Raw genomic sequence first — 15,765 nt, 5'->3', positions numbered from 1 at the left:
ACTACTACAGCACTACCACTGGTATACTACTACATCACTACCACTGGTATACTACTACCGGTATACTACTACAGCACTACTACTGGTATACTACTACACTACAGCACTACTATTGGTATACTACTACAGCACCACTACTGGTATACTACTACAGCACTACTACATCACTACTACTGGTATACTACTACACTACTATTGGTATACTACTACACTACTACAGCACCACTACAGCACTACTACATCACTACTACTACAGTCTAAAGTTTATTACTATGGCTTGAAAACATGATGACATTTCTAAAGAAGGCAAATAATTCGTAGGAAAACCTTTTTGTCATCATTTTGATGTCGCCAGATTAACTTTAGATGCAGTATAACGTTAGCCAGCTAGCTACGATTGAGTATGCAGTCTTATATAGCACCTCGGAAGCAGGAGGGAATAAACAGGAAATCCAAAACATTTAGGAAAACCTGGGAATTTGGGGAAGTTAAGCTGAATTTTGCAACCCTAACTGGAAGTAAATCTACGTGTGACAGATCTTGTCTGTGCTGGTGTAGAACTCTCTGGAGGAACAGAGGTGAGCGGCCAGGTCTCTGGGAATGTTGAAGGGGGCAGCACTGCTCACCGCCAGGGACAGCAGGTTGGCACAGGTGGGCAGGTAGACGTGCTGGACATGGTCCACCTCTGACCGACACACTGGGCACACCTGAAAGGAAGAGATCAAAAGAGATTTGATTAGAATATAATATGCTAATTTAACATAAAACACTGTAATTAATATATGTGACTTGTGGGGAATCAAACAGACTATTGTTAAAATACAGTCCTGTAGATGGGGCTGAACTAGTCCATATAATCCTGGATTAACGGTGTCCACAGAGTAGCTGACAGTACTGCCCTACAGGCATTTAACCTACAGGTTACAGAAGGTTCAGGACAGCCAATAAACAATAGGAAGAAGGGTAACTATAGACTCTGCAAACATTCCTCCCATCTACCACACCCCTCCTCACCAAATAGTTCACTTCATTTGCTTAAAAGGGAATAACAGTACCAGCTCATTTCATTAACTCCCAACCACCCTGAGTTCAAAGTTCATTCAGCACAGTGGAAGATACTTAAATCACTTGAACATGACGTTATCGTGTAACATGGTCTAATGGTAGTGCTGCCACCCCTGGACCACATAAAACCCATGGAGGCAGCGGTTCAAACCCTGACTGAGTAACTTTCCATTCTATGTCCCTCTCCTCTATCTCCCCATTTCAATCACTTCTTCACTGTATCTATCAAATAAAGACCACAAAATACCTAAACAATTATACATAGACTTTTTTTTTAAACCGTGGCGTTAGGGTTACCTCTAGCTGGACGGCACAGTTGTGGCAGCACACCATGTGTCCACAGGGACAAAAGGCAGCATCCATCTCCTCTTCACAGCACAGGATACACAGCAGAGGATCCTGGAGCTGCTGCAGCTTCTCCTCCAGGACCCTGCGCCTCTGGCACCCCTCACAGCCTCCCTCCCCCACCCCAGGGGACCGCGACGGGCTCCTCTCACCCTCCCCGCCGGACACACAGTCCCCTCCAATGCCGGCATTGTAGAGCACCCGGCGGCAGTGGTCGTAGACCTCCTTGGAGGTGCGTCGGATGTCGAAGACGTACTTCTTGCCCAGGTTGATGTTCTCGTTGAGGAAGAGAGACGCCAGGTGACCCTTGAAATCACGGCTGTACTGCATCATCACGTCGCTCGTCACCGTGTCACACCTGGAGGACCAGTAAGATCACGGTTAGTCTACGTGACCAAAAACACTAATCAATGTTAGAACGTTTTATTACATTGTGTAAAACTGGAATGAATCCACGTGTATACTAAAATTTAACTTAGCAGTAACTCCTCATGGAAATTGTCAGAGAAAATGTACAACATAAATTGTGCTGCATATTATAATTTCTTACTGTGCATTGGCTCACAGCAGAGATGTGTTAACGAGAGGAAAATGTTGCTCTGTGTGTGAGCATGTTGTTGGTATGTAAACCATGCTACACGGTTGGTGGTCGCTGACCTGTAGAAGGCATGTTGTTGGTATGTAAACCATGCTACACAGTTGGTGGTCGCTGACCTGTAGAAGGCATGTTGTTGTTATGTAAACCATGCTACACGGTTGGTGGATGCTGACCTGTAGAAGGCATGTTGTTGTTATGTAAACCATGCTACACAGTTGGTGGATGCTGACCTGTAGAAGGCATGTTGTTGTTATGTAATCCATGCTACACGGTTGGTGGATGCTGACCCGTAGAAGGCATGTTGTTGTTATGTAAACCATGCTACACGGTTGGTGGATGCTGACCTGTAGAAGGCATGTTGTTGTTATGTAAACCATGCTACACGGTTGGTGGATGCTGACCTGTAGAAGGCATGTTGCTGTTATGTAAACCATGCTACACGGTTGGTCGCTGACCTGTAGAAGGCATGTTGCTGTTATGTAAACCATGCTACACGGTTGGTGGATGCTGACCTGTAGAAGGCATGTTGTTGTTATGTAAACCATGCTACACGGTTGGTGGATGCTGACCTGTAGAAGGCATGTTGCTGTTATGTAAACCATGCTACACGGTTGGTCGCTGACCTGTAGAAGGCATGTTGCTGTTATGTAAACCATGCTACACGGTTGGTGGATGCTGACCTGTAGAAGGCATGTTGTTGTTATGTAAACCATGCTACACGGTTGGTGGATGCTGATCTGTAGAAGGCATGTTGTTATGTAAACCATGCTACACGGTTGGTGGATGCTGACCTGTAGAAGGCATGTTGCTGTTATGTAAACCATGCTACACGGTTGGTCGCTGACCTGTAGAAGGCATGTTGCTGTTATGTAAACCATGCTACACGGTTGGTGGATGCTGACCTGTAGAAGGCATGTTGTTGTTATGTAAACCATGCTACACGGTTGGTGGTCGCTGACCTGTAGAAGGCATGTTGTTGTTATGTAAACCATGCTACACGGTTGGTGGATGCTGACCTGTAGAAGGCATGGGTCTCTGTGATGGCCCGGTACAAGCCGCTGGCAGCTCTGGTGCTTGTCATCTTAAACAGCAGGACAACACCGTCACCACTGTCCCTAGTGATGGTCATGTACACATTCTTCCCTGACTGGGTGGCCATCTGGATGATAGGGTAAATGATCCTAGAACAGAAGCGAGAAAGAGTCATTGTATGCTCTACATTCAGTGCATTCGGAAAGTATTCAAACCCCTTCACTTTTTCCACATTTTGTTACGTTACAGCCTTATTCTAAAATTGATTAAATAAATAAAAATCAATCTACACACCTTATTTTTGTAAGTATTCAGACCCTTCGCTATGAGACAAAAAATTTAGCTCGGTTGCATCCTGTTTCCATTGATCATTCTTGAGATGTTTATACAACTTGATTGATTGGACATGATTTGGAAAGGCACACACCTGTCTATATAAGGTCCTACAGTTGACAGTGCATGTCAGAGCAAAAACCAAGCCATGAGGTTGAAGGAATTGTCCGTAGAGCTCTGAGACAGGATTGTGTCGAGGCAACGATCTGGGGAAGGGTACCAAAACATTTCTGCAGCATTGAAGGTACTCAAGAACACAGTGGCCTCCATCTTAAATGGAAGAAGTTTGAAACCACCAAAACTCTTCCTAGAGCTGGCAGCCTGGCCAAACTGAGCAATCGGGGGAGAAGAACCCGATGGTCACTCTGACAGAGCTCCAGAGTTCCTCTGTGGAGATGGGAGAACCTTCCAGAAGGACAACCATCTCTGCAGTACTCCAATCAGGCCTTTATGGTAGAGTGGCAAGACAGAAGCCACTCCTCAGTAAAAGGCACGACAGCCCACTTTGAGTTTGCCAAAAGGTACCTAAAGGACTCTCAGACCATGAGAAACAAGATTCTCTGGTCTGATGAAACCAAGATTGAACTCTTTGGCCTGAATGCCAAGAGTCACATATGGAGGAAACCAGGCGCCGCTCATCACCTGGCCAATACCATCCCTACGGTGAAGCATGGTGGTGGCAGCATCGTGCTGTGGGGATGTTTTTCAGCGGCAGGGACCGGGAGATTAGTCAGGATCGAGGGAAAGATGAACAGCGCAAAGTACAGAGATCCTTGATGAAAACCTGCTCCAGAGCACTCAGGACCTCAGACTGGGGCGAAGGTTCACCTTCCAACAGGACAAAGACACTAAGCACACAGCCAAGACAACGCGGGAGTGGCTTCGGGACAAGTCTCTGAATGTCCTTGAGTGGCACAGCCAGAGCCCGGACTTGAATCTCTGGAGAGACCTGAAAATAGCTGTGCAGCGATCCAACCTGTCAGAGCTTGAGAGGATCTGCAGAGAAGAATGGGAGAAACTCCCCAAATACAGGTGTGCCAAGCTTGTAGAGTCATACCCAAGAAGACTCAAGGCTGTAATCGCTACCAAAGGTGCTTCAACAAAGTACTGAGTAAAGGGTCTGAATACTTATGTAAAATGTGATATTTCCGTTTAATTTTTTTATTTTTGCGCAAAAATATCTAAAAACCTTTATTTGCTTTGTCATTATGGGTTATTGTGTATAGATTAGTGAGGGGAAAAAACTATTTAATCAATTTTAGAATAAGGCCGTAACGTAACAAAATGTGGAAAAAGTGAAGGGGTCTGAATACTTTCCGAATGCACTGTACTTCATATCTAATGTCTAACAGATTGCCTTGACCTGGGAGGAGCCTAAATTGCCTTGTCACTCTTTACTGTACCTGTAGATAGAACTACATAATCACGTATTAACGGTGTGTACACTGTAACAGGAGCGTGCTGCCTTGAGTCTGTATAACTGGTCAGTGTTATATCTTCACCTTTGCTAGATCTGTATACATAAAAACTAGTGTAAAAACTGCACACTAGAAAAGACAGGCAGCTGACCTTGACTTTAGTTTTTTTCACAGTGCATCAATAAATGACATGTTTTACATACAGCTCTGTCAGGGTAGTTTAGTGAATATACCTGTTGATGGGGCTGAAGTCCTCCTGACAGATGGTCACCCCTTCAGGACCGACCCCTATAGCCAGCCTCTGTCCTTCTGAGTCCCTGGCCCAGTGCCATTCCACCCCGTAGTTCTCCAGGGAGGACACTAGCTGTAGGGCCCGGTACTCTGCTGACGACTGGCTCAGACCCTCCAGCTCACGGTGCTTCTCCTGGATGCTGCAGACGGAGCAGGGCAGGACGGGACAGAAGAGTTACATTTTTCTGCTTTTTGTTCTTGTTCTCTGTAGTCTTTGTAATGCTGTTCAATCACCCACCCATAGAATTAAAATGTTTTCTCCATTCTATTTAAAAATGTTACCACCAAATAATCCCTGCTGGGTTTTCAGTTTTTGTCCCCGCACTGGTTCTTGTGTATGTTTTTTTTTTTTTTATCTGCAAAATACTTTTACTAAAACTAAACTAAACACATGAGGAATGAGAACTGTATGTACTCTACTGCACAGTACTGAATGTACATAGATGCAGGGCTGGCTGAGTCAGCAGCCTTGTTTTTTGGGGGCAGAAGTTGTGAACCCCATTATTATGCTGATTTGGGAGTATTTAGGCTCCTCCCAGGTCAAGGCAACAAGCAGAAGACAGCTGTTCAGATGCCCTTCACAAAACAAAGGACATATTTGTATCATCTTGGATCTACAGCAGTTCTACAAGTCAGCACAGAGCAGTTCTTAGTAAGAAATGGAATGCAGGTGGAGTCAAGTTACTCATTGCTGTGCTGACCTGTTGATGGTTGCCAGGTTGGGCTCCCGTCTGAAGATCTGGCTGGAGCAGTACTTGGCTGTGTTCTGGTTGTAGTCTCCGTACTCAGCCTGGGCTAGGACGGCACACAGTTCCTTGGCCTGCTCAGCCTCCATCTGCAGGCTGCCACTGTCCAGCTCATCCTTTATGTGCATGAAGAACATATGTCTGAAGGAGAGAAGGATGTGTTAAGGGTTATATGATGGACATGAGGAAGAATGAGAATACAACTTCACAAAACTGCACTGATAATGGGAAACTAAACTAGCCATTTTGCCTCGTCAAAACAGGACATTGCACTGACAAGAGGAATGAAGATAGTCCTCTTTTGTAGGCCCTAAATCTAGGTTGAAGATACCCAGGTTAAGACAACGTAATAACTAGTATCACTGGTCCCTTTGATTAGAATTCTTCCTCATTTATGCAAAGAGTTATGGGATATTAGAATCCTCTTGTTATCTTCAACCTAGCCCTAAACGAGGAAGAACAAGAATACAACTTCACTGATAATGGGAAACTAGCCCTCTGTGCATCCTCAAAAACAGGAAGTTGCACTGAAAAGAGGAGCGAAGATAGTCCTCTTTATAAATGACAGTTCTCTCATATCTGTTATGAGCGCTTGACCCTTCTGTCCACAGGGTCAGCTAGCGCTCTTATCCCTCCAGTGAGGAATGTGGGCGGCAGAATTGCTGGTGCAGGCAGACCACAACCCCATACAGTCCCATGCTACCAGGTGATAAACAGGAAGCCATTCCAAAACTACAAACTCAGACTACAACAACTGATATTGATCACTTGTTGTTGTTGTTATGTCAGTCTGTGATTTACTTCAAAGTATACTACTACAGTGTAACAGCAGTGTTAGTGGTGTAACAGCAGTGTTAGTGGTGTAACAGCAGTGTTAGTGGTGTAACAGCAGTGTTAGTGGTGTAACAGCAGTGTTAGTGGTGTAACAGCAGTCATAATGAAAGTCCTGAACCGTGCATCTGAAAATGTCAAAGCGTACTTATTTGTGTGGTTAAAGTTTGTTCGAGTTGGGAGAACAGAGTGCACTCTGGGGAACAGTGTGGGGTAGTACGTTTTTTGGGGGGGTTAAGGCACTTTGCCTATAGTATTCCTACAGTATTTGTCCGGTCAAAGTTTGGTTGAGTTGGTAGGACATGACATAGATTTTCAGATCAGTTTCAGATATCCACTGGCCACTGGTCTCTCATCACAGCCATAACATTAACATCCAGTAGCTGATTTGGTTCTGGGTGCTGAGATTAGTCTACATATCCACATACCTGCTGCAATGCATCTACAGTGGGTAGCCTACAGTGGGTTTATGAATCTACAGTGGGTACATGAATCTACAGTGGGTACAACAAGTATTTGTTACACTGCCGATTTTGCAGGTTTTCCTACTTACAAAGCATGTAGAGGTCTGTAATTTTTATCATAGGTACACTTCAACTGTGAGAGACGGAATCTAAAACAAAAATCCAGAAAATCACAGTGTATGATTTTTAAGTAATTAATTAGCATTTTATTGCATGACATAAGTATTTGATACATCAGAAAAGCAGAACTTAATATTTGGTACAGAAACCTTTGTTTGCAATTACAGAGATCATACGTTTCCTGTAGGTCTTGACCAGGTTTGCACACACTGCAGCAGGGATTTTGGCCCACTCCTCCATACAGACCTTCTCCAGATCCTTCAGGTTTCGGGGCTGTCGCTGGGCAATACGGACTTTCAGCTCCCTCCTAAGATTTTCTATTGGGTTCAGGTCTGGAGACTGGCTAGGCCACTCCAGGACCTTGAGATGTGTGTTTTGGGTCGTTGTCATGCTGGAAGACCCAGCCCGACCCATCTTTAATGCTCTTACTGAGGGAAGGAGGTTATTGGCCAAGATCTCGCGATACATGGCCCCATCCATCCTCCCCTCAATACGGAGCAGTCGTCCTGTCCCCTTTGCAGAAAAGCATCCCCAAAGAATGATGTTTCCACCTCCATGCTTCACGGTTGGGATGGTGTTCTTGGGGTTGTACTCATCCTTCTTCTTCCTCCAAACACGGCGAGTGGAGTTTAGACCAAAAAGCTCTATTTTTGTCTCATCAGACCACATGACCTTCTCCCATTCCTCCTCTGGATCATCCAGATGGTCATTGGCAAACTTCAGACGGGCCTGGACATGCGCTGGCTTGAGCAGGGGGACCTTGCGTGCACTACAGGATTTTAATCCATGACGGCATAGTGTGTTACTAATGGTTTTCTTTGAGACTGTGGTCCCAGCTCTCTTCAGGTCATTGACCAGGTCCTGCCGTGTAGTTCTGGGCTGATCCCTCACCTTCCTCATGATCATTGATGCCCCACGAGGTGAGATCTTGCATGGAGCCCCAGACCGAGGGTGATTGACCGTCATCTTGAACTTCTTCCATTTTCTAATAATTGCGCCAACAGTTGTTGCCTTCTCACCAAGCTGCTTGCCTATTGTCCTGTAGCCCATCCCAGCCTTGTGCAGGTCTACAATTTTATCCCTGATGTCCTTACACAGCTATCTGGTCTTGGCCATTGTGGAGAGGTTGGAGTCTGTTTGATTGAGTGTGTGGACAGGTGTCTTTTATACAGGTAACGAGTTCAAACAGGTGCAGTTAATACAGGTAATGGGTGGAGAACAGGAGGGCTTCTTAAAGAAAAATTAACAGGTCTGTGAGAGCCGGAAATCTTACTGGTTGGTAGGTGATCAAATACTTATGTCATGCAATAAAATGCAAATTAATTACTTAAAAATCATACAATGTGATTTTCTGGATTTTTGTTTTAGATTCCGTCTCTCACAGTTGAAGTGTACCTATGATAAAAATTACAGACCTCTACATGCTTTGTAAGTAGGAAAACCTGCAAAATCGGCAGTGTATCAAATACTTGTTCTCCCCACTGTAGATTCATATACAGTATGAATCTACAGTGGGTACATTAATCTACAGTGGGTAGCCTACGGTAGGTATATTCACGCATGAGTCATGGTTTCATGGCTCTAGTTCTACATATGTAGCCTATGCAAGTCCTAACTGGCTCACATCACATTCTGCAAGACTCCAGACACCTATTTATTATATCTGATAATAATGATAGACAGTTTAAAAAAGGCACTCCTTTGATATTATAGAGTAGGTACAGGACTGACTGTCAGAGACAAGCCACTGTAGGTGCAGGACTGACTGTCAGAGACAAGCCACTGTAGGTGCAGGACTGACTGTCAGAGACAAGCCACTGTAGGTACAGGACTGACTGTCAGAGACAAGCCACTGTAGGTACAGGACTGACTGTCAGAGACAAGCCACTGTAGGTGCAGGACTGACTGTCAGAGACAAGCCACTGTAGGTGCAGGACTGACTGTCAGAGACAAGCCACTGTAGGTGCAGGACTGACTGTCAGAGACAACACACTGTAGCAACTGTTTTGACAAATGGTTTTACTTTGCTTGAGCAGTCTTATTAAAACAAGATTGATGCTTACTCGTTATGGAAACCACTAACTCTCAACAATACAGTCTCCCATGGTTCCTCTCAGCTGTAGTACAGTAGAAGTACTGAATGCTCTCCTGAACTCTTGGTATATGAACTCTGCCCTGCAAGGTTTTATCACCAGAAGATCCTATTTAAACAGCTTGTCTGCAGTACAATGTGATAAAGCAGTGTGTGTGGCTGTAGCTAGTGGGGCTCCCAGCCGTAGCCAACAGGATGGATGCCTGCTTGGATTAACAATGGCTAGTACAGTGTGTTCACACTCTCAGCCAGCCAGAGACTGGGAGGGTGTTTTTCTGGACAGTGACAAATCAGGCAGCCTTGGCAGGGACAGGGAAGCCTCAGTCCAGTGTGGAGGGAGGCCAGTTCCAGGGGTGGGTGGCTGTGTGGGACTGTGCATGCTAAGCCTGCAGGATGCATGGCTCTCATTGTCAGTGAGTGTGGAGCTGCATGTGGACTGCTGACAGAGAGGGCCTCTCCCTCTTTTGTTTGCGCAACTCTTTTTGGGCCTGCAGAGCACGTGCTTAGAGACAACTTACATAAGCCTCCTGTTGAATTGATTCAACAAATCAAACTTTTTTTTTTTACGAGTCATGAATTATGATTCACAACATGCATTCTTTTACTTTAGGAATAATCTGAAGGCTGAGTGATTTAGTAGCACTATATATTTTGTTTTGGGTGATAGCCTATACTTTGTTGTTGTCTGCGATACATGGTTCATGTTCCATCGTTTGCAGTGTTTCCTCGTGTCAACCCCTACTCAAGCAAAGGCTGAGAACACACCAAAACGGTGTTGACCCATCTGTCAGACAAGGTGAAAAATCTGTCGACGTGTGCTTGAGCAAACCACTTAACCCTAATATGCCCCAGGGGCGCTGTACTACTATGGCTGACCCTCAACACATTTCACTGCATCCATCTGGTGAATGTGACAAAAACTATTTTTTTGTTATATAAAACAAAAAAACTATCATTGACACTTTCTAATCTTGCCACCTACATGCCTGTATATTAGCCCATGTATGCTCAACATTAGGTGTATTTGCCTGTGTTAGGCTATGATAATAAATAATTGTATCTACGTAGTCCTACTGTACATTGTTAAGAAATTATATTAATTTCCACGAAGATTACAGGATTTAGGCTATGATAGAAGATTAAGAGCATTTGGCATTTTCCGTTAAATTGACTTTCTCAATTCTTTGTTTCGCCGGAGAAGTTGATTTACTGGTTAGGTTAAGGTTTCAGACATACTTTCCCACACCTGTCAGTTATGCAATGTGTCTTTTCTGAAGTTCAGCATTTCAGATATGCCATGTCAGCTGTGTCAATAGTACAGGCATAGCCTGCTGTAGATACTATACATAGTGTAACTGACGGTCTTCTCTCAAGACCAAACTAGTTAGCCTACATATGAGCTGTCAGTGTGGAATTTAAGATTTCATTCAAACACTGTCATTCTGTCCAAGTATCGTCCTGTAGCAACAGTCTAATGTGTTGAAGTAACTCTCAGACTGACTGCAGTATCCTCCTGTAGCAACAGTCTAGTGTGTTGAAGTAACTCTCTCAGACTGACTGCAGTATCCTCCTGTAGAAACAGTCCAGTGTGTTAAAGTAACCCTCTGACAGCACTTGGCTCAGGGCCAAGCTATGAGGGACATTCTAAAACTGTTGGAGCACAGCAGCAGAATCCTCCCAAAGGATTGTGGGTCGCATGCAGCTTGTGCCTCAACTCTAAACTGATGTTGGAGTGCTTGTGAACTTCCTTTCACTTTGAATGGCTGTATTGGCACTAGTTTCAGGAGTTGACTTTAAAGCAACAATCGACTGACTTTTCTGTCCGTCTCCTGGTTACAAACCCCTGCCCATGATTCTGCTGTCTGACCCCTGACCTCGTTTCTGGAGTGAACACAGTCCAAACACACACCTCATAATTACATCATCCCCATCCCTTATGACCAACCAACCCAGTGGAGATGACATACTGGACGTCTCAAATCAATATAGCTAGTCGGTAATGGAGTGATGAGGAGAAACCGGACAGATCAAATAAAAGTTAGATACAGTAGTCTCCTGTTCTAGCCTGAGGACTCATCCTGAATGTAATTCTGCTGCTCTAATCGATCGCTCCACACGTTAGAGGAAATGATAGTGGCGTGGTGTTCGGCAGGAGCGATGTGGATGGTAGTCAGGCTACTCCCCTTCATGGCACACACTCCAGACCCCTCTGTTTGTCTTGTCAGTCGATACATGGTGTCAGGGCACTCCAGGGCAAACCAAACTGGCAGCTCTCGGTCTGCCTGTCTATGAGACCTGGTTGGCAGTCATGTGAAGCTATGCTCTAGTAGTAGGCTACTTGTTTTTTTTGCAATGATTTTGTTATTGAAGAAAATACACTAGACTCTAGTAGTACCCTGGCTGTCTGGTATAGTCCTGTAGGTACCCTGGCTGTCTGGTATAGTCCTGTAGGTACCCTGGCAGGCTGGTATAGTCCTGTAGGTACCCTGGCTGGCTGGTATAGTCCTGTAGGTACCCTGGCTGGCTGGTATAGTCCTGTAGGTACCCTGGCTGGCTGGTATAGTCCTGTAGGTACCCTGGCTGGCTGGTATAGTCCTGTAGGTACCCTGGCTGTCTGGTATAGTCCTGTAGGTACCCTGGCTGTCTGGTATAGTCCTGTAGGTACCCTGGCTGGCTGGTATAGTACTGTAGGTACCCTGGCTGGCTGGTATAGTACTGTAGGTACCCTGGCTGGCTGGTATAGTACTGTATGCTAGTGCCATATGTGAGCTCGATGCTCCCCGTCAGATTGACTTGCCAATGTCAATGCAGGGCATCTGTAAAAAGAGGACAAGCCCAGACTCTTCCGGTCAGTCTGGCTGGGTCCCAATTCTACGCCCTTCCCCTGAATTGTGCCCTTGCACACATCCCATCATGAATTTCACAAAGGTGGAAACTCCCTCCAGCTAATCCAATGCTTTTAAATCCAAATCAAATCAAATGTTATTTGTCACATACACGTGTTTAGCAGATGTTATTGCGGGTGTAGCGAAATGCTTGTGCTTCTAGCTCCGACAGTGCAGTAATATCTAACAAGTAATATCTAACAATTTCACAACACATACCCAATACACACAAATCTAAGTAAGGAATGGAATTTAATAATACATAGTGGGGAGAACAAGTATTTGATACACTGCCGATTTTGCAGGTTTTCCTACTTACAAAGCATGTAGAGGTCTGTAATTTTTATCATAGGTACACTTCAACTGTGAGAGACGGAATCTAAAACAAAAATCCTGAAAATCACATTGTATGATTTTTAAGTAATTAATTTGCATTTTATTGCATGACAAATATTTGATCACCTACCAACCAGTAAGATTTCCGGCTCTCACAGACCTGTTCGTTTTTCTTTAAGAAGCCCTCCTGTTCTCCACTCATTACCTGTATTAACTGCACCTGTTTGAACTCGTTACCTGTATAAAAGACACCTGTCCACACACTCAATCAAACAGACTCCAACCTCTCCACAATGGCCAAGACCAGATAGCTGTGTAAGGACATCAGGGATAAAATTGTAGACCTGCACAAGGCTGGGATGGGCTACAGGACAATAGGCAAGCAGCTTGGTGAGAAGGCAACAACTGTTGGCGCAATTATTAGAAAATGGAAGAAGTTCAAGATGACGGTCAATCACCCTCGGTCTGGGGCTCCATGCAAGATCTCACCTCGTGGGGCATCAATGATCATGAGAAAGGTGAGGGATCAGCCCAGAACTACACGGCAGGACCTGGTCAATGACCTGAAGAGAGCTGGGACCACAGTCTCAAAGAAAACCATTAGTAACACACTACGCCGTCATGGATTAAAATCCTGCAGCGCACGCAAGGTCCCCCTGCTCAAGCCAGCGCATGTCCAGGCCCGTCTGAAGTTTGCCAATGACCATCTGGATGATCCAGAGGAGGAATGGGAGAAGGTCATGTGGTCTGATGAGACAAAAATAGAGCTTTTTGGTCTAAACTCCACTCGCCGTGTTTGGAGGAAGAAGAAGGATGAGTACAACCCCAAGAACACCATCCCAACCGTGAAGCATGGAGGTGGAAACATCATTCTTTGGGGATGCTTTTCTGCAAAGGGGACAGGACGACTGCACCGTATTGAGGGGAGGATGGATGGGGCCATGTATCGCGAGATCTTGGCCAACAACCTCCTTCCCTCAGTAAGAGCATTGAAGATGGGTCGTGGCTGGGTCTTCCAGCATGACAACGACCCGAAACACACAGCCAGGGCAACTAAGGAGTGGCTCCGTAAGAAGCATCTCAAGGTCCTGGAGTGGCCTAGCCAGTCTCCAGACCTGAACCCAATAGAAAATCTTTGGAGGGAGCTGAAAGTCCGTTATTGCCCAGCGACAGCCCCGAAACCTGAAGGATCTGGAGAAGGTCTGTATGGAGGAGTGGGCCAAAATCCCTGCTGCAGTGTGTGCAAACCTGGTCAAGACCTACAGGAAACTTATGATCTCTGTAATTGCAAACAAAGGTTTCTGTACCAAATATTAAGTTCTGCTTTTCTGATGTATCAAATACTTATGTCATGCAATAAAATGCAAATGAATTACTTAAAAATCATACAATGTGATTTTCTGGATTTTTGTTGAAGTGTACCTATGATAAAAATTACAGACCTCTACATGCTTTGTAAGTAGGAAAACCTGCAAAATCGGCAGTGTAACAAATACTTGTTCAGCAGTAATGGGCAGTCACTACCACCAATGGACTTTTTATTCTGTGTTGTTACAGCATTCATCCCAAATAATCGAAACCGTGATTTTTAATTTTATTTTTAAACAGACCTCAAAAAGCACTAATCGCTCAACACGGGGGAGTGTGCAAAGTGCACACTTTGGGATATGGATAGAGTGATCGGGACACAGCCCTACTGCACCCATAGGAATATGATCAAAAGTAGTGCGCTATAAAGAGAAAAGGGGGCCGTTTGGGACGCATCCTGAGTCACATTATATACACACACGTTATACACTGGAAGAAAGCCCATAGAGCACATTGACTGGCCAGGGACATGTAGGTTAGCGTTACAGCTTGCTGATCAAATCAAATTTGCCACATGCGCCGAATACATTACAGGTTAGCGCTAGAGCTGCTGATCACACAGTTCAATGCATGCAGGGTAACTAACTCGCTGCTGATGCGTCTCCAGCCACTGTTTGCATACGGGAGGTCAAACATCCCCTTGATGGGGAGAGAAGCCAGTAGGTGACATTAGCTATTGATCCTAAATGAAGACTATGGGCTGAAAGATTACAAGTTGACCGATATAGTAGGGTTTTAACTCGATTTTATCTGATCCAATCTGTTCTGTTACTACATTTGGTAATCTTATTGCATTTAAAAAAGACATTACCTACCTTTACATCTAATGTTTGCAGTACCATTAGCTACAATAGGCAGAGTGCCTTACTCCAAATAGGTCCCTTATAGAGTGCACAATAAACATACCTTGTCTGTTCTTGCAGGGTGAGATGGGGTTCTACAAAGAACTTGACTCGGAGCTTCAGTCTGCAGGGAGCCAGGTTATCCATCTGTTGTGAGATCCTGTTCCTCAGATTCAACCACAAACTCTCCCCTTTGCTTCCACTGAACTGGAGCCCAAAGTAATCCACCTCTATTATTCCCAGTTTCCGACAGACCTGTGCGTCAAAACAATAGAACAAACCACTTCACTAAAGAAGTCAATACACCATCAAGTCTGGTAGTTAAATACAATGTTACAAGTACTACACTGTTGTTACATTGTTACAAGTAAGTTTATTTTATTCAAATTCCCCAAATGTTTACAGAAATCAAAATGGTTAAAACTGCATTAATTTGCAACCCCAACACACAGACACTGACAACATGGAATAAAATAGATTTAGCATGGTTCAATTTCCATTCTAATAAATGTACCTTGTGTAAGCAGTCCTCTCCATTAGCCTTCGAATCAACATCCACCTCCATCACCACCGCGTCCGGGAGCGTTATATGGCAAAGCATTGTTGTTTCTCTGTATGTTTGGAATAGTTATCCTATAGTAGTTCAATCTATTGATGCTCTTCTTACCTTACAGAAACCCAACATTCAAACTTAAAGTCCTGCAGCAAGCCCACGGGCCGATCAGACCGTGTGCAAAAATACAACTGGGGGGTTTTATATGGCTTCGAGGGCACCGCCCCCTTCATTCAGCAAACTTCTCAACAACCAATCAGTGCAAATACACAGACGTAAACAAGGTTTTTGTCGCCACCTACTGGGTTGTTCGTTCTAATCATGTTACCTGTTAATTCATACAAAAACGTTTTTAGAAGCCATGCTACACACAAAAATATTAATGTAAACTCACAATAATTTTCTCCTCAAAATATTGTGACATTTGTTTTTGTAACATTTTGATG

The 15,765-nt window shown here is 44.5% G+C and overlaps 1 protein-coding gene across 1 annotated transcript; it reads right to left on the bottom strand.

Moving 5' to 3' along the window:
* Positions 1-187: 187 nt before the first annotated feature.
* Positions 188-15,474, bottom strand: LOC121542319 (E3 ubiquitin-protein ligase MYLIP-A-like). Its single transcript, XM_041851719.2, has 7 exons — positions 15,281-15,474; positions 14,831-15,021; positions 5,784-5,969; positions 5,025-5,222; positions 3,025-3,189; positions 1,363-1,768; positions 188-707 (listed from the first exon to the last, which is right to left on the bottom strand). Exons 1-7 carry the CDS (start codon positions 15,365-15,367, stop codon positions 525-527), a joined length of 1,416 nt encoding a protein of 471 aa, XP_041707653.2. The 5' UTR covers positions 15,368-15,474; the 3' UTR covers positions 188-524.
* Between the last annotated feature and the right edge of the window lie 291 nt (positions 15,475-15,765).

Source organism: Coregonus clupeaformis, chromosome 17 (genome assembly GCF_020615455.1).
Source record: "Coregonus clupeaformis isolate EN_2021a chromosome 17, ASM2061545v1, whole genome shotgun sequence".
Classification (NCBI taxonomy): Eukaryota; Metazoa; Chordata; class Actinopteri; order Salmoniformes; family Salmonidae; genus Coregonus; species Coregonus clupeaformis.
Note: the sequence above shows the minus strand (reverse complement) of the source record. Positions and strands in the feature narration are given on the sequence as shown.